At 40.0% G+C, this 19,463-nt stretch overlaps 1 protein-coding gene across 6 annotated transcripts in view; it reads left to right on the forward strand.

The window, feature by feature from the left end:
* USP54 (ubiquitin specific peptidase 54) overlaps nt 1–19,463 on the forward strand; it is a 103,356-nt gene that overhangs the window by 36,908 nt on the left and 46,985 nt on the right. For 5 of the 6 annotated variants that reach the window (XM_013960261.2, XM_013960262.2, XM_067299929.1 and 2 more), the window contains exons 1-2: nt 12,627–13,167; nt 15,986–16,078. In XM_013960261.2, coding sequence (XP_013815715.2) covers nt 13,021–13,167; nt 15,986–16,078 — 240 coding nt within the window. In that variant the 5' untranslated portion in view covers nt 12,627–13,020. Of the gene's footprint in view, nt 1–12,626; nt 13,168–15,985; nt 16,079–19,463 lie in introns of those variants that run through there. The other variant, XM_067299927.1, reaches the window with a different exon arrangement.

A 19,463-nucleotide genomic window follows, 5' to 3' on the forward strand; every position in this document is an offset into this window, starting at 1 on the left:
ATATTTTGATTCCCCCCCCTTACAGGTGTGTGTAAGGAAGTGGTAGATGTTGTAATGCTGGTTAAGCAATGGATGATAATAATAACAATGCATCCAAATGCTTTCTTCTGGTATTGAGGGAAAATTTCATGTTGTGATTTCTCAGCAAAATATTTATTGTGATGAAATGTAGTGACTGAAAATATTAGTCATGGTATGGTATTTCTTCTTGATAAGTATAGTGTTGTTGTGTTTTTAACACTGATTTTGCTTTTCAAGATGTCAGAGGATCATTCTTTAGTTTGAAGATCGGTTATTCTGAGGGAGAGGACTTTTAAACAGAATAATAATTGTTTTTGTCCTTTCATTGCCTTGCTGGTGCTGTGGATCTGCATTTGTTTTTGTACCTAGCTGCCAACCTTCCTCAGACCATGTTCTTTCCAAACGCCAGAGCTCCAACCAAACGCAAGAGCTGTGTCTCTTTGGCAACTTTGTAGGGACAGTGTACGGTCTAGGGAATTCTGGGGAAAAAAGTTATGTTGTAGGATGTAACAGTGCTTGGAGATGCCAGCCTGGAGCGTATCAACTTAGTGTTGTTGTAACAGGATTTGGCACAGAGTAGATGTGGGCAACACATGGCACGTAACCCTGCTGTTTGACTGCAGCTCTGAAGTGAAGGCTCTGTCCTGTGACGGGCCCCAGCAGGGTGCTGGTGCAGGGGCTGCTGCATAATCCAGACCCAGGGCTGTGGGAAGGAGCAAGCCACAGAGACTGTTACGGGTTGCTGTAATGGGACACAGAGTTCACCACAGCTGTGAGGTGGGTGTGCATAACCGTTCTCTGGTGGTGACCCCTAAAAAAGACCTTAAGAGTTTTAAAATCAAAAAAAGCCAAATTTTATTTAAATAAGAACTAGAAATTTAGCTTTTTAAAAAGAGAAAATTCAAAGGAACTGGGAAAGACAGAAGTATGCTTGTATGCAGCGCTCCTGTTGACTACTGTATATCTGATTCACAGGTCTATCAGTGACTTAGTGGCCCCAAATGTCTAAGAAATTTTTCTGCTGTGCCTAGGGCCGGCTCAGGCATCTCTCCCGCCTGCCATACCCAGCAGTTCTGGAGGCCTGTCCTGTCAGCATCCGTGGTACTCCCCGAGGGGCATGGGGGTTTATGTCTCTGCCCTTAAAGGCTCCACATGGCACAGCCACGCTCTTAGCGGATCGTGCGTACAGAAGCAAGAAAGTAAGTGCGGCCGTAGCGGGTGTCATGCTGCGAGCCGGTCACCCCCCGTGCCCTGCGGCGTGCAGCGGAGCAGGAGCAGCCGCAGAGCTGTCCTCACCTCTTGCCTGTGACGTTTCCCAAAGCTCCTCTCTGCTTCATCCTCCAAGCCCCATTCCCTGAGATACCCATTTTAAGGAATGAGAAACACCAGTGTGGGTTGGGTACTTTGTCTCTCTGCAGAAAAGAATGAAGAACTCGGTGCATAAAACTATCAGTCTGGTACTTGGCACTCTGAATTTCACACGGTCTGGCCTGGGCTAGTTGACAAAAGTGCACAGTAAGCTGGAAGCCGCATAATGCTTTGAGCTTAACCTTGCAGCTTTGATAGTATGCTCTGTTGGAAGGTTGTGTGATATGGGCTAGATGAGTCTTTAGTTTCACATGTGATTTTGTCCATTGGTGCAGGATTAGGTCGGGAGAGTAACAAATAACTGCTTGCTTATCGGTAGAACACAACCCTACAGTAACATTGAAATGGTTGAACCGCTGCTGAAAAAAATTAAATGAAATCTCTAAAGTAAGCATCCTTTCATTTATAGCTGAAATCCTGTTGTCTGAAGTTGAGCAAGGCTGCTGTTTTCTCTAGTGACTTTTGCAGTGTTGAAATTTGCAGTGTTTAAAATTTGTTGTAGGCTAGATACATTGCAATGCTGTCAGGTCACACCTCATTCTTGTATATGCAGGCATTCGTACGTACCTTCAAGCTTGTTCTTCTCTTTCATTCTGTTTAAAAAAAAAAAAAAATAGTTCTATGAGGATGCTTTCCTCTCCAAACATACTGGTTGGTTAAACGTATTTATAACTTGCTTGCGCCTCTACAGAATTCTGTTTCATTTTCATATTGTACATGCTTGTTTTGGTTGCAAAGACAGGAATTTTTTTGGAAACTACCTCTTCACGCTCTTTCTTTCTGCCGTATGATGAATCCCCAAATAAAGTGTAAATACTCCTTTCATAATATATACCTCCTTTCCAGCACTTTCTGCTTTTTTTGTAGGGAGCTTCTGGTGCCACTCAGTAATGTCATTTCATCTCCAAGCAGAGAAAAAATAAATCAAAGCTGTTGACATCTTTTTTTTTTTTTTTAACCCCAACACCCAACTAGTCTGTTCAGCCTGTATTATACTACATTTGCACTGCTTCTGCTTCTGTGACCCATTAGAGACAGAGCCTGCTTGTACTCAACAAGAGTTTCTTTCATGCTCTGTGGATCTCTCCAGGCCACAGCAGGACACAAAATAATCCCTTTTGCATTCAGTAGTTTCACAGTATTTCTCTGGTGAATATAAAATAAACTTTCTGAATGAAAGCGATAGTAATATCTTCATAAACCTGTTTTTGATACAAGGTGATTGTATCATCACTTCTTTTTATGCACTAGCAACTTTTTTTTCCAGCAATACCCATGAAGAATGAGCGACACTTTCATAAAATTAAGACTTTAAAATCTGTATGGAAGGAGTTGTTTAAGATTTTATAAACAGTATGGAAGGAGTTGCCTACTGGTAGCATCTCCTAAGGTTTACATAAGAAAACTTTTCTGAAAAATAAAACTTTTTAAAATTATATAAGAAATTTGACTTCAGACTTTGCATTCAGAGACCTCAGAGTTTTGGGAAAATTCATATACAAACATTATGGCTTCACCTTATTTCTAATTGAAAATGAAGGATCTGTATTTCAGGAAATTGGTTTATAGGATACAAGCTGCATTTCACACAGGAAATTTTCCTCTGTGTATGCTACGTGTTTTATGTGAAGTTTTAGTTTCTGGAATGTATTTCTGACAAATATGCTGTACATGAAATCAAAGAAAACAGCTTTCGCCTGTTTTAGCCTGGTACTCCAAATCTCATACAGTGAAATAGGTTGAAATGGATTTGAAAACTTTCTTTACATCTACTTGAGAAATTAATATTATTATTTTTCCTCTGTTCTCCAAAATGTTTATTCTAGTACATCTTTCAAAATGTCTTATACCAGTGTAAAAATGTTTGTTAGGAGAACAAAACACTGTAGGTAATTTGGTTGAAATTGGCCCTTCGTTAGGAGAATGGTCGTACTTTGAATGTCCTGTTATGGCTTTGTTTATAGATAAAGATGTATGTTAAGAACTTTTAGGTGAGGTTTTAATGACTGCTTATTTAAATTGACAGAATAGCAGAGTTCAAGCAGAACAGATTGTCCATTTGTAAGGGACTTCTCAGTGAAAGTAGAATTTCAGGTGACATATGTAAGCGCATGTTCTGTTATGCGGGCGCTCCTTTTCTGTGTTTGCAGGGCTCGCTGTACGACCTTGGTTGTATTCGATCTTTACCTGTGAGTTCAGGTCTGTTCATTCTTCTTTGTGCCTGCGGTTGCCATTCTCCGCCCTTTAAAACGCGCGGAGCCGTGCGACGCGGACACTTGCTTAGTGAGAGCCTGCAGCGGGCTGGGGCTGGGGCTGCAGTGAGGAGAGGCACAGCGTGTCCCTGACTGTCCGCTGGGCTAGCAGTGTCCCAGTCAGCTAGGTCTGTCCCTGGGCTGCAGAAGCCATAGAGAGGCTGCGGCAGCATATTACAAATGCTTTATTTGCTAGGGGGAGACACGAGACCAATCTGCGACCTTTGAATGTAAAGTTTTGAAGTTTGGTCATGTCTGTCTGCTTCCTATTTCAAAAAAAAAAAACCAAACAAACCTAGGCACCAGTTTGCACAGAGAATGTTTTCCTCTGTGATCTCCCTAAATCCACTGGTCAGATACTTTCTTCCGCTGGTCTCCTAGTTTTATAGAAAACAATAAAACAGGCTTTGATTTCTACTCCCCCTGCTTGTCTGCTCCAGATTGTTTGTAAGGTATAGGATATCACAGTATGTTTTCCTGACTTGTTGTTTTACTCTTCCCACATGCTATTAGCCACTGTTGGAGACAGGATGTTTTGATTCAGTAAGCTTGTTCTTGTGTTACGTTCAAATGTTGTTCTTACTTAGGTTCTGAAGTTTTCAGTGGGTTTTGCAGAAAAATGCTTCTATATACAAAGCCAAATCAAGCAAAAATGAGTTTCCCTATTCATGTTAGTTATATTTATTCTTCCAAACTAAACAATAATGATCTCAAAACCAAGTTGAGATTAAGTGCTTATGCATGTGTGTATACACTCGTGATTCTGTTGAAGTGTTATTTATAGCTATACAGCACAGATGACTGCTTAAAAAAAAAAGAGGAATAATTACCATGTCGTGGATGCTGGGTGCATGGTTTTATGTCCTTATGTAGAATTATAAATCTATACAATGCTCTAAAGTGCAGGAGCAGTCCTTCTGCTTGTCAGCTGTACAAGGCAGAAGACAATGATTTAGACATTTATTTAACACTGGGACCCAGCGTAGACACCCTAAACCACTCTTCTTTCTTTCTTTACACTGCCTGTGCTTTTTCTGCGCAGGTTCCACTTTACTGCTTTAGTTTTGCGCCTTGGTATGGTACTAGTCTGGCAAGAACATTGGTGTTATCAGCCATCTCAGTAAGTGGTAATGGTGGTATAAACCAGACACAAGATACACTGTATTTCTAGGCTGAGGATAAGCTGTAAATACTGTTTTTCAGCTTTTGGCCCTCTAATATCAAAAACTATCCTGAGCCCAAGAGAAAATAGGAGAACTCATTCCCTAAATGCAGGTCTAGTGTCATTTTCAGGTACTATAGAGTATATTGCCTGGCCCCCAGCTGCTGGTCATGGAGGAGGCAGGAGTGCCGTAGCTCTGTGGCACAGCTGCCCTTCCTGGGTGCGAGTTTTGGATAGCCAGGGGTGCCCAAAGGTCCACTGTGTGCCTGTGTTGAGGAAGCTGCCTTCTGCCCTAGGTGTCTTGTTTCCCCTTGAGCGCTACCTGGAGAGGACAGTGCATCCTGGTGGTCAACTTTGAGATACTTAACACACCGTCGGGAAAGACTGTTTTCCACCCTTTGGCCGTCCATCTGTTTGGTCAAAGTCTATTGCTGCTCTCAACATGCTGCTGCCTTGGCTTATTCTCAGCTGTCTTTCCTTTGAAATGCTGCTGGTGCTGGGGTTTGTTTGTTTGTTTTCCTCGCCAAAATAAATTTGTATGCAAAGTTTGTGTGTTAAGACATTCAGTTGTTTCAAACATTGCTGCTCTGGTTAATGCAATGGAGGTACATGTGATGGTGTAATGTAAACAGCATATGACTGAGGAGTTGTTTGCTACTGACTTCTGCTTTAAGGAAGGAGAGGGGTGTGAAGATTGAAAGCAGACTTCATAGTTATAACGAGGTAGCTGTTTCAGAAGAGGCTGAATATTTCTGAAAAAACTGTGATGTCATTTAGCAGCAAAAAACTGGAAGGTCAGGAAAAGGGTGGCAGCAAGATTTAAAAGCTGTCAGTCCTTAAGCATTATGTTGCTGAATACTACTGAATGTTATTGAAAGCTTCCGGGTAGCTCTTCAGTCATTGTTGGGATGGAATTTGCAAGGCAAAGTAGGAAATGTTTGTTTTCTTGGGTCAGTAATATTACTGGAACAAAGGAGAGATTATTTGCTTGTGAACAGGACTCCACAGGAAAAAAAAAGGGGGGGGGTCTTGAAATCTTGTTGCTATAGCTGATAGCTGTAAAATGTAGAATTTTACATTAGAAATGTTTATTTATACCTGAAGATTGAATCAAATACTGAATTCATCTTGAAGCTCTCCTTTGGAAAGCTTGGGTGAAGGTTTGGGAAGTAAGTAATGAGCGGCAGGAGGCTGTCTGGGCGTTCGCTAAAACGGGGCTAGAATGCTCCATCTCGCCATATGGTTGACAGCTGCCCTATTCGTGTTTGCCGTGGTTTTCTGCGTTACATAGCACTGAGTGGTAATGTTGAGTGGAAATTGCTTTTGAGCACTTGCATAATGTTTGAGGCTGCCATATTTTTCCCGTTTATCCTAACTCCAAAAATTCCATATGGAGTAGCATTAAAAACTGGTTTAACCCCCTCCTCCTTCTGCATTTATGAAATGTTCAGCACCAAATTCAATAAAGATAGAGTAGGGGTTTTTAAATACAATCTTTGGAGCGTAAACTGAGATTTCACCTAGAAGGTAATACAAAGCTTTGTGATAACTGCTTCAGAAGTCCCCTTCCACCTAGGTGTTTTAAAATACTTGCTTTTATTATCATGTAAGATTTTGAAATTTCTTTGAATTTATTTCCATCTAGATAAACTTTCCTCTTTCTGTAAAATCCTTCCCACTTCAACTATCAGAGCATAGTTGCTGAAATAACAAAATCTTCTGGGTGTATGTATTACATTGGTATAACTCAAAGGTGAGCAAGGAGGTCCTGAAAGGCTTCGACCTAGGATGCCGACTTGTGGAGTTGTCTGCCTCTGATAACCTCCACAGCAAACACATGTACTGAAAGTACCCGTGATGCATGAGATCAGTGGTTATTAATACAGTGTTTTTGATATGAGTAAAGGTTTTATCTGGGGAGTGAAGTGTTTTTTGGCGATAAGCACCATACAAAGTAAATAACGTGGCCTTTGCATCTCTAGTTATGACCTCGTATCTCTTGCTGTTTGTCTTCTCACAGCAGCCTCTATTGTTCAGTTATTCAACATTATGTGCTTGTAAATCGCACTCTCTAGCGAGGGATGCTTTCCTCCGGAAATTTCGAGATCATCTAGCAGGTTAAGCTGTTAGATTTGATCAGAAAAGGCTGTAATGCTATTCCCTTTTAGATATTCAAAGCTGTGGGTTTTTTGTTTTTTTTTTTTTAATTATAATCTGTCTTTGAATGGTTGTCATGTTGTATTAAAGCTCTTGAGTAGATGGCTTCTTAATAGCTTTACCAATTATTTAAGAGCCACCTGGATACTTTGGGTCCAATTTAACTGTGTTATGAAAATCTGTATGTGACTATCCTACTTCTCTCTATTGTAGCTATATGGGATGTGACATACTTTTTCTCTATTTTGAACAGAAGTCTATGTGGTATTAAGTTTGAGACAAGTGTTCATCAGCTGATTTACTGCTTTGAAGAAGGACTGTAGAAGTGACAGCTAAGCCTTTGCTAACCCCCCAGAAGCATCTGCAGGCAGTTGGGAAGCGTCCTAGAATGATTCTCTTGGAGCTGGAGTAGGTGGAAATTTCCAGCCCGCCACCATCACTGAACCTTCTGGAGTTCAAAACCAATGGCTTTCTGCTGCTTTTTTACTGTGAGAGATGCTCTTTAAAAAGACTTGGCTGGCTGTCAAGCTTAAAATCAAATGGTTCAGATTAGATAAATCTTCACAGTATTTCATTAGACAGTTTTAAGGCACAGTTCACTATAGTTTTGTAAAATGTATGCGAGCATTTTGGGTGAAGAAGTTAAAGAAATGCTGCCTGCTGTACGGAATGAACAAACTTTGTGCAGTATAAAGCTACTTGACCCCTGCAGCTTGCAGAGTCTCACTTCTGGGTGGTTCTGCAGAGCCTTGTCTCCCCACACCCCTTTTTGGTCTGAGCAGTTAACAGGAACATAGAGTGTTTTCCTCTGGGTTATTTGCTTGTTTGAAAAGTCAGTATAAAACTTGTTCTTTCTTCATAAAAAATGTACTCGGCGTTTCTCTCTCTGAACACTGTAGAAACAGTAAGCTGTTTACTAGTTCAGAAATGCCAGTGTTGCCACTTAAGGGAGCTGCATTCCCCAGAAGCGCTTTGTCTCCTTCAGTGTCCTGCTTACAATTTATTATAGTGGTTTGTAGGCTGTACAAATACAAGCGGTAGTGATTGAAATTACTGCAGTTTTAGGCAAGGACACATGTTAGCCTGGTTTAGTCACTGTTCTGTCTAGTCCCTTCAGTATTAATTTCCATTATCTTGAGATAGGCTCTCATAGAAAGGGCCTTTGTTGTCTCTTCCGGGAAACCTGAAGTATCTCTCATGGCTTGTCATACCCTTATGCTGTAAAGGAGTCCAGCTGTGCATTTGTGGAATTTTTTTCTGCAGTCTTTCCTCCAAGATCATTCTGATGGTATTCGTTAGCAACTTTTAACCTAACGTTTGGATAATTACCTTGCCTTTGGTAAGTGGAAACATTTCCCTGGTTTCTAAAAGACCATTTATCGTAACTTAGACAAATACTGAGTGTATTCTCTCACATGGTTCTGGGGAATTAGCCCTATCTTGTTGCTGCTCAGAGCTTTGTCATATCTTTACAGCATTTTACCAAGTAGGAATTGTGCAGAAGGAGAAAGAAAAATAAGTAAGAGTAGTACGATCCTGTTGTAGACGTCAGTGGAGCTGTCAAATATTGTCAAGTCCATGTTCTACTCAGTAAACAGAAGGTAGCGTTGGGCCTGATAATGAAGTTAAGTTTCTCGATATGGGCCGGCATGTTTCTTCAGGCCGGAAGTACAGGGTGAGCCGTGGCCACCTTTGCTCCGGGAATGGACTGCTGCGGTGGGAGTGGTGCCCCTTGGGTGCTCTTCCCTGGGCCAGTCAGCTGGTCTCCTTGGCTGGGAGCGCTCCCACCCTCAGATCACTGTTGTCAAACAGCGTGAAAGCTAGCTTAATTTGAGGGAAGGTCTAGAACTCTGAATTTTCGCTTTTATTATATCTCTTTATTATATGTTCTTTGCATATTTCTTTATATATTCTTTAATATTCTTCTTATTATAATCTGTACAATTTTTCAGGGATACAGTTAGCTCTTTTTTAGTTAGCTCTTTTTTAATCATGCTGACGAGATTAATCTTTGTACCTTATTCCAGTGGATAGTATTCTTAATATGATAAAATTCAAGTACATTAAAACTTTTTAGGCTATCTACCTCAGTTCACTGTGTCTCTAAGGTGATGTTTTGAGCAACAAGCCAGGAGCATTGTTTATTTTCTGGGAGAACAGTTTTATCAGGTCTGGTAATGCTGTTCTCTTTCATTTAAAACTCAGTTTTCTGGAGTTGTACCAAGATGTCACTAGGACATATCGTAGCTACAGCTTTTGAATTGGTCATCTGATTTTTGGCTTCATTTTGTTTTGTTTTTGTTGGTTTTAAGATACGAGAGTTGCATGGAGCTGCTATTGTTGTGACCTAACACTGAAATGCTGCAGATGGCTGGGAAACCCCATCAGCAATTACATTGGAGGGGTTTTCTTTCTTTTTTTCTTTTCTTTCTGTTTCTGTTGCCTTTTGTGTGTTCTTAACAGGGGAACAGTCTTGCAAGAACTTCTTTCATCAGAAATAATACATGAAAATGTTTTCTACTCACTCCATTATGTAACTCTCTAGCGTTTGTGACATATATCATCCAAGTGTTACTGTGACTTCATTTCGGGAAGTAAATCTGTTTTTCTTTTCTTTAGTTTTGTGATTGGGCCTGTTTACAAGCTAAGACAGTATCTGGGAGAAGTAGCATGTTTGGGGAACACCTACTTCTGCTGAAAGGCTTTCACAGCAGTACCCTTCTTGTTCCCTTACAAATCATTGCCATTTTTTGGAATTGTATTTTGTGTGTTTGTGTGTATGCTTTAGAAGATTATGTAATCATGTTTATTTGTTTTATATAAAATAAGGAAAGGTTAGCTTTTTTCCTGCTGATGGTTCTGCCAGAGGTGGTGAAAGCAAAGCAGATTATTTTAATAATGATTGTTGCTTTTTACATAGATCTTTTTTCCCCTTGTTTTCTGTTATCTTTTTTTACGAGTCTTATGGTAGAACAGAGAGCCTAAGTGGTTCTGTACATAATTCATATGAATATTGTCTTATGTATTTAAAATTAATTAGATTTCCATTTTGTAGCTATTGTATAAGGTTGTTTTTTAGTGCTTGGTAAAGCAAAAAACTGGCATTTATCTCCATGGATCTATTTTTTGTCATAACCAGTTATTGACCAAAATAAGTATTTTTTTGCTTATTCTCTTAATTCTGCGAAGGCTGTATAGCTAAATGAGAAAACTGAACTTACTTCTGTGCAAGAGCATAGAGAATGTAGGATAAATGCATCAATGCTACCAGACCTGTGCAAATCCAGTGCAAATCCAGTGATGGTAATAAGGTTGCAGGAGTCCTGCCGGGCACCTGGCCAGCCTGCAGTAGTCTTACTGCGATGAGGGGCAAAATACAAAGCCTCTGATGAGATTCTGATCCCAAGACAACAGAAATCAACACACAAGTGTATTAACTTTGTATTAACTGAGACAGCTTGGCTTGAAAAAATACTTTAGAGACACTTTTGAGAGCAGAATCTTGTTCCAAATTTGAATATATACTTGGTGCTGCTCACACCTGTTCATCTTTGGGCATGTTTTGGATTGTATTTTCCATGTTCTCATAGATGCTGTGGAAAGGAGAAGAAACAGTGCCTGGCTTAGGCCTTTTTTGTGAGTTATAACCCAGTGTGCTTGCCTCGGCTCATTCCCGATTGCCTTCTGCTCTCTTCTCCTGCTGCCCAAGCCTGGCCGCTGCGCCTATTGCAAGTAGGGTTGGTTTACATCGAGCCTTAAATTGCTGCTTGAAACTAAATTGCCTCACACAGTATGTTTGGCTTGTGGTTCATTAAGGGATTGAGCAAAGAGAGGGGGTTGAGGCTGAAGCTGCTTTGGAATGAATCCCGTATACGTTCAGCGCTCAGGAATGTTGCACGACTGGCATGATAATGCTCTGTGTCTGCAGGCTTGCAAGCGCATCTGAAGATTGTGTGTGGTGCACTGGGAACCAAGAAGAATATTCATCTGTAAATAGAGATTTGCCTGCCTCACAGCAATGCTGAGACTTCATTAATACTTGTAGAATGAGTTTAATAGAAGCGCAAAAAAAATATTACTAGAAGGGAATGGGTTCGTCTGCTATCGCACATTCTTAGATGTTGGGGAAATTTTGTCTGTATTTTGGCAGAAGATGAAGAATTTATAATTGCGTAGAGGGTGAATAACGTGCCTTCACAAATACCCAGAATATCTTTGTTTGGTATTATTCTCCGAGTTAATTTTTGCTGATACCTGGATTCTACCTGTATCAATTTTTTTAGTGAATTCTTGTTGCAATTGCTTCTTCAGAACAGGAATAGTATCTTCTTGTTTAGGCCAGTCATAATAGGTATTTTCAGCTGTTATTTTGTCTGTCAATAATGGGATAATCCCAAATGTCACTGAGAATGAGAAAATATTATGTGATTGTCTGTAAAGCAAAGACAGATGGGCTACTCTTGCAAGAACTTTTTTTTTTTAAATTTTGCTATAAATTCTTGGAGTTCCTGTTTCTATAGGACTCTTGCCACTGTTCACCCCAGGTGGGTAAAAATGGAATTTGTTGGATGAAATTCTTTTTTACATTTCCTGTAAAATAAGGGCAAAAGTGAATGATAAAATTCACTTGTGATTGAAGGGCAGTTTCTGTTGAATGTTTCTTTCGGTTTCTTCAGAAGCATCAATGTCTTTTGGAAGATGTTATACCTTCCCTGTGCCCAGATTAAGTAACTTTTGATACAGATAAGCACCTTCTCTGGTTAAGCAAATTTGGAAAGTATTTTGTTCTGATGAGAGCTCTGGGCTTCTAAGTCAGCGGAGAATCCTGTACCTTGCCCTTCACAGTGTTCCAAATTCAGAGCTGCTGCAAGATCCCAATTAGAGAATGGACAATTAATATAGTGACATGTATTCACAGAACTACAAAGCCTCCTACTGTTTTTTAAATTAGCAGGAGATCTTGAAGAACTTTATGCTGAAATTATGCTTTATACTTCCAGATTGCAAAGGGTATATGTGAAAACTGGCATGAAGTTCATGTAAATGTTTTGTGGGTTTTAGGGTGTTTTTTTTTTGTTGTGTTTTTTAATCGGAATACCTTCTTAACCCTTCCAACGTATTTTAGCCCTCTAACATACTTGTTCTCAGAATTCTGTTTTATTTTCCCTGTTATTCATTTTTTGGGTGGGGGAAGGTTTATAATTTTTGCTTTGTCTTAGAGATTCTGTGTATTGTGGGAGGTGAGGCAATACTGGTCTTGGCAGAACACCACAAAACCAAGCGAGTAATTAAATGACGCAAGCCTTTGATTATTTTTCTCTCTCAAGCTTTCTGGCACGGCTGGGCATTCCAATTGCAAAAGAAGGCTCAGGAGAAGAAACTTCTGAAGATCGCACGCAGAACTAGGAGAACTGTATCAGAGACGCTTTGCTGTTTTAAAGCTCTTCGCTCTCAAGTTCTGGAGTTGCTTCTCTTTCCCTGAGAGGATAATGCCTTTTTCATTGCCCGAGATAGAAGCGCCTGAACAGGAGCTGCAAAGGTTTTATTTTGGGCTCAGTTTCTCTGCTCTCTTACTAATTGGACTTTTTCCATCTTCTGCAGGAGGATTATAAAAGGATTAGAGAAGGTGGTTTTTTTTATTTGGGGGAGGGGGGAGTGTAGGGAGTGGAGGTAGCTGTTGTTTTTCTCCCTCTTGGTCCTGGGACCAGTGACTTGCCATTTCTTCTCTGAAGTCACTGCCTGTTTAGAAAAGGGAGAAACAGCAATAACAGATGAACTTGTAAGACCATGGATTCCTGCCCTCCTCAAGCTTTGTATGTGGCTGCTTGTAAAGGAGGTTTTTGCATACATAAGCATCAGATGAAGAATAGCATCCTGGGCTGGATTTAAAAGAAACAAACTGCTTGTGTCCTGATGAAAGGATAAATTCTGTTTAAACTGTAATTGAAAGATGAGTGGATGTTGTTCCTGTTTTCAGTTTTGGTGAAAGAAAGGAAGGGCCTGATCCACTAAAATACTCTGCCAGCCAAAACCTGCATGTTCTACAGCTAAAATTGGAAAATGTCTTGGAAAAGAAATTACTTTTCTGTAGGTCGGGGGAATGTACAGGGTATGTTCACTCCACGAAATACAACCTCAATAGCCCCCAGTAAAGGTCTCAGCAATGAACCAGGACAGAACAGTTGCTTCCTGAATAGCGCGTTACAGGTAAGAGCACAGAATATAAAATGTTTCTGTCTTTGTCATCTCTTTCTGTCTATTGCAATATTTTCTTAAGCTCAAGCTGTGCAGCAGCCAGGCTTGACTACATAATTGTGTGCAGGCCTAGAGAGAATAAATGCAGGTTAGTTGTGTTATAGAATGAAGCTCAAATCCTGAGCTGCTTTAGTTGGAGTTACGTTAAAGGAAAAATTGTCCACTTTTTTTGTGTTACTGTAACTGATAGCTATAGGGGAAAAAACAGCTTTTTTGATTTTCAGTTTTTCATGGTGAAACTGAAAGCATTGGAATAGTCGTCATTTAACATACTTGCATCTTTTCTGCTTGTGTGAACTTTTAGTATGTCATCGACAGATGAAAATATATCCATTTTAAATAGAAAAATTGTGTTTTAAAATAGTAAAACATTGAACAGCTTGCAGTATGTCTACTACTTAAAGTAAATATAGATTTTTTTTGATGGGCCAGTCACACTCAAGGGCTGATGGTATCTATTCAAAAACTGTTTTGTATAGTCCAAACAGTTTTCTAACTGCTGATGTGCAGTTTAGTTTGGATGACTGAGTCCTTACCCTTGATTAGAAAAAATGCCTTTTCCTGTGTTATAACTTAGTGGAGTGGTATGACTACTATATTTGTTTTGTCATCATTTACATAGTTTGAATGTCTGTCCTTTGAGTTTCAGTTCTTCTGGCTGAAGGGTTTCAAGTCCTTTCTGCATTTCGGCTTCCTTCCCTTTGTATGTCTTGCCTGTTTAGCACAGGCTGTGTCACTGTGGGGTTTTTGCAGGCACAGTTAGGTTCTCAACTAATTTCAGGCTTCAGGATCCTCCTGTGTAGCAAATACAAACAGAAGCACTAGTGACCCTCGGTAGGATTAATATGTCATGAAATACAGGACTGGGAACAAAGGGAACTTGGTGCAAGAAAAGTGGGGTTTCCAGAGATGTATGCTATTGATCACTTTTGTTAAGTTGTAAGGTGTAATTACTGGCTGACTCCTAATATTGAGTTACTGAACTTTGGTCAGTACTTAGTAGAGCCCAGCAGCAGCAGCAGCATACCTTGCACAAAGGTGAAAGCGTAGGAACCCGACCTTCAAACAGTGTTCTGTGTTAACTGTTTTCTCCTAAAACTCAAGAGAGAGAGGATACCAAAGATATTTGTAGTCAAAGCTGAATTAAAAAAAACCCAAGATGCTAATCATATTTCATAAAATATGTATTTCTGTATTTGTCATCTTAAAATTTTTAACATTAAATGTTAGTCTGAGAGGCTCTTGACTGTTTGCTGCTCCTTGCTACTAAATATTTCTATAAACATTCAAGATAAACTCTGAAGTCAATTACATTGAAAAAAATGAACTCTTTCCTAAATATATTATTTTTCTCTTTTTGTGCAGTGTGTGGTAGCTCTTCAGGAATGTCGGGTATAGCCGGATGGTTCAAAGGCTCATATTGCCTCACAGACCCTCAAGTATAGACAGAGTTTGAGCATAAACATTACCCCGACAATTCTGAAGTTTTGGGAAAAAAGTTCATTTACTTGATTGAATAGTCAGTACATGTGTTTTTCTGAATACAATTTTATATGGCATCTGTGCTCTGCGTTTCACTAGCTAACAAGCTGCTACAGCTGGAAACACTTTGTGAAACCAGTGCAAACGTTTTTCCGAATGCTTTTTTCTAGCCAGTTGTTCTGGACAAATTAATCAGAACCAAGATGTTCAGGCCCTCTGTTTGCGCTGAGGAAGCGTGCAGTCGGCGAGATGCCGGGCTGAACGGTGCCGTTCCCTCTGGAGCCTGGCACAGTGCAATTTAGGTCAGGGTTTCTTTCGGTACAAGTTTGTGCCTTCCCAAAGGCCGGGGGGTACTGAGGGCTGGACTTGCAGGAAAGGCCAGTTATTGCTAGCTGGCGCTGAATTAGGTAGCAGTAATCGTATGGAGATATAAATAGCTGGTTGTGAAACACCGCAGGGTCAGTATTATCGCTGTTTTATAGATGAAGGTACGGATAGGGATTCAGATAGCTTACTGGGGCTGCACAGGTTCAGTGGTGCAGCTAGGCAGAAAACCTGGCGCTGTGAGAGCCAGCTTTGCCTCCAGCTGCTGCTAGCAGAGCGTATGAAAGCTGGCTTGTTTTTTTGCCTTACAAAGTTTACCACAATACCTGCCCTGAGAGGAAAGTGTAGCTGTCCACGCTGGTTAGGGTTAGAAATCTGCCCCCATCATGGGATGTAAATGTACCTCTGATAATAGCAGGCACAGAGGATTTCAGGGTTTCCTGTTCTCACCTGTGAGAGCCTGCTAAGGGGTGCGCTGCTGCCCTTCCCTCGCTGATGTTGGCCGTTCTGGTCAGCGTGCTGGGGCTGCCGATGAGGCGGATCCGCGTCCCGGTGCCTGAGCTCTGGCTCCTTGCGGTGGCTCTGGTGGAAGTGCTCAGGTTCCCGGTGTGGCCACGCGGCCGCCTCTCGTGGCACGAGGGTGGGTGAGCAGCTGGGGCAAGTGCTGTTGAAGCTGGCACTGCCACGCAGGAAAAGAACCGTGCTTTTTATCTACAAGCATCCAGGAAGAAGTTCAAAGGGAGGTCTTATTGTAAATTAATGTATATGAATGCCACAGTTGTTGGAAAGGAAAGATGAAGATATCAACTTGTGATTAGATAAAAGGCAAGCTTTATTAAAAGTGGTTTCATTGACATTAATGCACTTTTGGAATTATTTAGCTTGTGTAATTTTAGTCAAAGGTGTATGCAATATTTTATTCTATATATCCATAAAATAAGTTGTACTTCTTTTTGTGTTGCAGGTTCTCTGGCACCTGGACATTTTTCGCCGCAGTTTCCGACAGATCACGGCACACAAATGTATGGGCGATTCTTGCATCTTCTGTGCTCTCAAGGTAAAAAAAAAAAAAAAGAGAGAGAGAGAGAGGATAAATGAAAAATAAAAAAGAGCAAACAGCAATATTTCCAATATTTAATTAACATGTAATTAAACTTGCATCTGGAAATTGGTGAGAGCAAAGGTAAATCTGATTATATACCAGCTGCAGACCCTTATAAGATAGTGCTGTTTTTTCAGTATGATCATCCAATAAATTACGAAGGTATTGTATGCAAAACTTCAGATAAAAGGAGTCTCATCAACTGAGTGTGGATCGCTGTAAGCCTCTGTGTTGTCTGAAAGATTAGTTCAACCACTAAAACATGTTTTCTTTGTTTCTGTGTGTTTTTTTTTTTTAAATCATCTTTTGGTTTATAAATACTACTCCATATACAGTCAGTATCGTCTTCAGATTTTACCTTTACTTAAGAGCTGCTTTTAATGTCAGCACAGAAGGCAAGTCAATTTTAAACCTTTCTGTTCAAAACTGTTGATTATGTAAGACTAGGAGGTATTTCGCACTGTAAATATTGATGTCTGCATTAAACAGACAGCTCTTCATGGCATCTCTTTTAGAGAATACCAACTCTGTTTTTAGATGCAGATGCAATAACTAACTGTCATAGATATTGCCTGGACAGGAAGAGCTAGCTGCTAGCTCACCTCTGATTCTGAGCTGACTTAATATACTTGGATAAATTGTGCAATCCTACATCTTCATTTGTCTCCTTCCAATAATTTTGAGTGCCTTCATTTTTTTTTTTGCCCTTCTCTTTAAATTCTTCTTCTGCAAACCCACAGCTCCATCAAATCTGGTGGGAGAAATGGACGTGATCCAAACCTGCTGAAAATACTGGCTTTAACCTACCTGAGTGTGGTTTTTCTCTCTGAAATTGGAACTGAGGCATTTTGTTTGATCACAAACGGGTTGTAAAATCCAAGCAAAATATTTAAATGCATTGTGGGAGAATTTATTGTGCTATACATTCTATGCATGGTAATAAAAAAGACAGACAGCATGTTTTATAAATATGGCAAAATAAAGAGGGAGAGTGCAAGGATTAAATTAACATCTGAAGGCAATATTTATAGTATACTAGCTGTCTTGCTACTGTTAAGTGACTTTAAGGTGTTCTGGTAGAGACAGGCTTGAAATGAGAGTTATCTAGTGAGTATTTGGACTCTCATTGAGGGATTTTCCCTTGCAAAAGAACAGCAAAGATGAGACTATGAAGATAAGATGTGAAAGAAGGTAAGTAATTTCCTCCTGAAGAGGAATCTGTATGAAGACGTATCTGTTGAAATGATGAGACAGGATGGTTTTTACAGCAGTATTGTCAGAAGAGCATATTACAGTAGTTTAGGAGCAAGATAGCCTAAGGGAGAAATACATCTGTGCAGACAAAGGAAAGACAGAATATAAAGTGTATTCCTTTTTTCCTAATAAGGAAGTGGCAGCACTGAGGCGTGATCTGGTTTGAGTTCAGTGGGTTCAGGGAGGTAAATGAGTTGAAGCTAATTCTTAGATCATGCCCTTGAGTATCACAAGATGATTGCTGCCATTCTTTGGTAAATGAGAAGAAGAGGACAGAGAGAAAAGGATTTAGGAAATTATTGTGAAAAGTTTTGGCTGTTGTAGAGTTTAACCTAGCAGCAAGATATGGCAAGGAGATACCAGGAGGTCAGACAGGTCCTGCCATTTGAATGAAAGTAGATTGGATTCTGAGGCAGAGTTGTGAGGTTTTAGTATAATGATAATAGTTGAAAACTTGTTTTGAATGACAGCACTGAAAAAGGGGGGGAGGGGAAGGAAAAGGGAGAGGATGAAACTTTGTGGAAATAGTACTGAAAGGTAGACTGGACAAAGATGCATCTGGATTAGCAGTACTGGAATGAAAGGGGAAAGCACTGCAATAAGAACAGAAGATGACAGGATCTTTGGAGTAGGTGCATTAAAAACAGGCATTGGGTCAAAGAGGACAAGGATATTTGGTTTAGTTAATAAAATCCTTGCTTTTGATGTCTTAGTGAAGTGTGCAATATGTTATTTTAAACTTGTAAGTGACAGGTAGAGTGGCAGAATTCACAAATCGTATGCCTGCAGCCATATGTTCACTTTTAAATTATGCAGCCCTTGAAAGATTGCTCTGTCCTCTTGCTCCCAAGAATCTGTGAGGGTGTTTTTTTGTTTTGTTTCCTACCAGAAGTTCTTACTAATGCCATGTTTAGCCAGAAGGTGCTACAGTCCCTAGCTTTCAACAAAGCTATTGCATCGCACCAGATCCCTCAAGTTCTATTGCATAGTTCAGAAAGCTTGTATCCAGTTGTGTGCAGAATTCCTATAGTTCTCGGAACTAAAAGTGTGCAATAAAAAATTCTCAGGTAATGCATAAACAAATTAAGAATTATCTGGAGAAGTGTTTCAGAATATAAGCAGTAACCAGTACTTGACAAAGTAAGACAAAGTAAATAAATAAATTCAAACTGGCTTTAATCCAAGCCATAACTGTTAGTGTTTTCACTATCTGCAGTCTGTTCTTCATGGGAAATTTCAGCGTGTTCTATCCAAGTCTATTCCAGAACCTCCAGAAAGTTTTCAGACATCTATTGTCAAACTATGTAAGAGCAAAAAATTGGTAGACGACTTTGTTAGAAGTCATAGGACTGTTTCAAACCTGATTCCTTTATGCTTGTTAACTTCAGATAAAGCATCTCACAGTTCTGGGTTTTTCTCTGGCTGATGCAATGACAAGTCTCCACCTTAATTAATTTATGTGAAATATTAGTGCATGTACATAAATACTTGAGAATTTTCTCCATTTCCATGTTCTTACCAAGTAAAATATTATTATAAAGATGTGTAATAAAGGATGTCAGTTACCTCTTAGAGAAATTGAGTGTGCAACTCTCCCCACCCCCCCCCCAAAAAGGTCACTGCATACAGCTGAAAAGGTGGGGATACCAAATCATAAAGGTATTCACAGGGGATAGCTCCCAACTGTGATGGCATTCATCTTCATAAACTCCTTTAGCAGGCAGTAGAGGGAAAAAAAAGGTTGTTGAAAATAACTTACTTTCTCTCAGTTGCCCTGGGGTGGATCAGTGGTTCTGAAACTGCTCTTTTTCCTTTCTTTAAAGGTCTGGGCTATCTGTATATAAGTATACTATACAAGTATATAAAGTTGTATAAGACAGATGGGATAGTGTGCTTAATATACACCCATTACCACAGACATCACCAAGAGCATGTTTTGCACCCCAGTGCAGCGGGGTAATCCCTTCCCTTCCTTATTCATTCTCCCCCATCTGCTCTGCAAGCCTGTAATAGTTGTCTTGCCAGGGTAATATCTAGCTTAGCCTCCCAGCCTTGGACCACATTCGGTTTTTTTCAGCATCTTTCT

This window comes from Apteryx mantelli, chromosome 7 (assembly GCF_036417845.1).
Source record: "Apteryx mantelli isolate bAptMan1 chromosome 7, bAptMan1.hap1, whole genome shotgun sequence".
Classification (NCBI taxonomy): Eukaryota; Metazoa; Chordata; class Aves; order Apterygiformes; family Apterygidae; genus Apteryx; species Apteryx mantelli.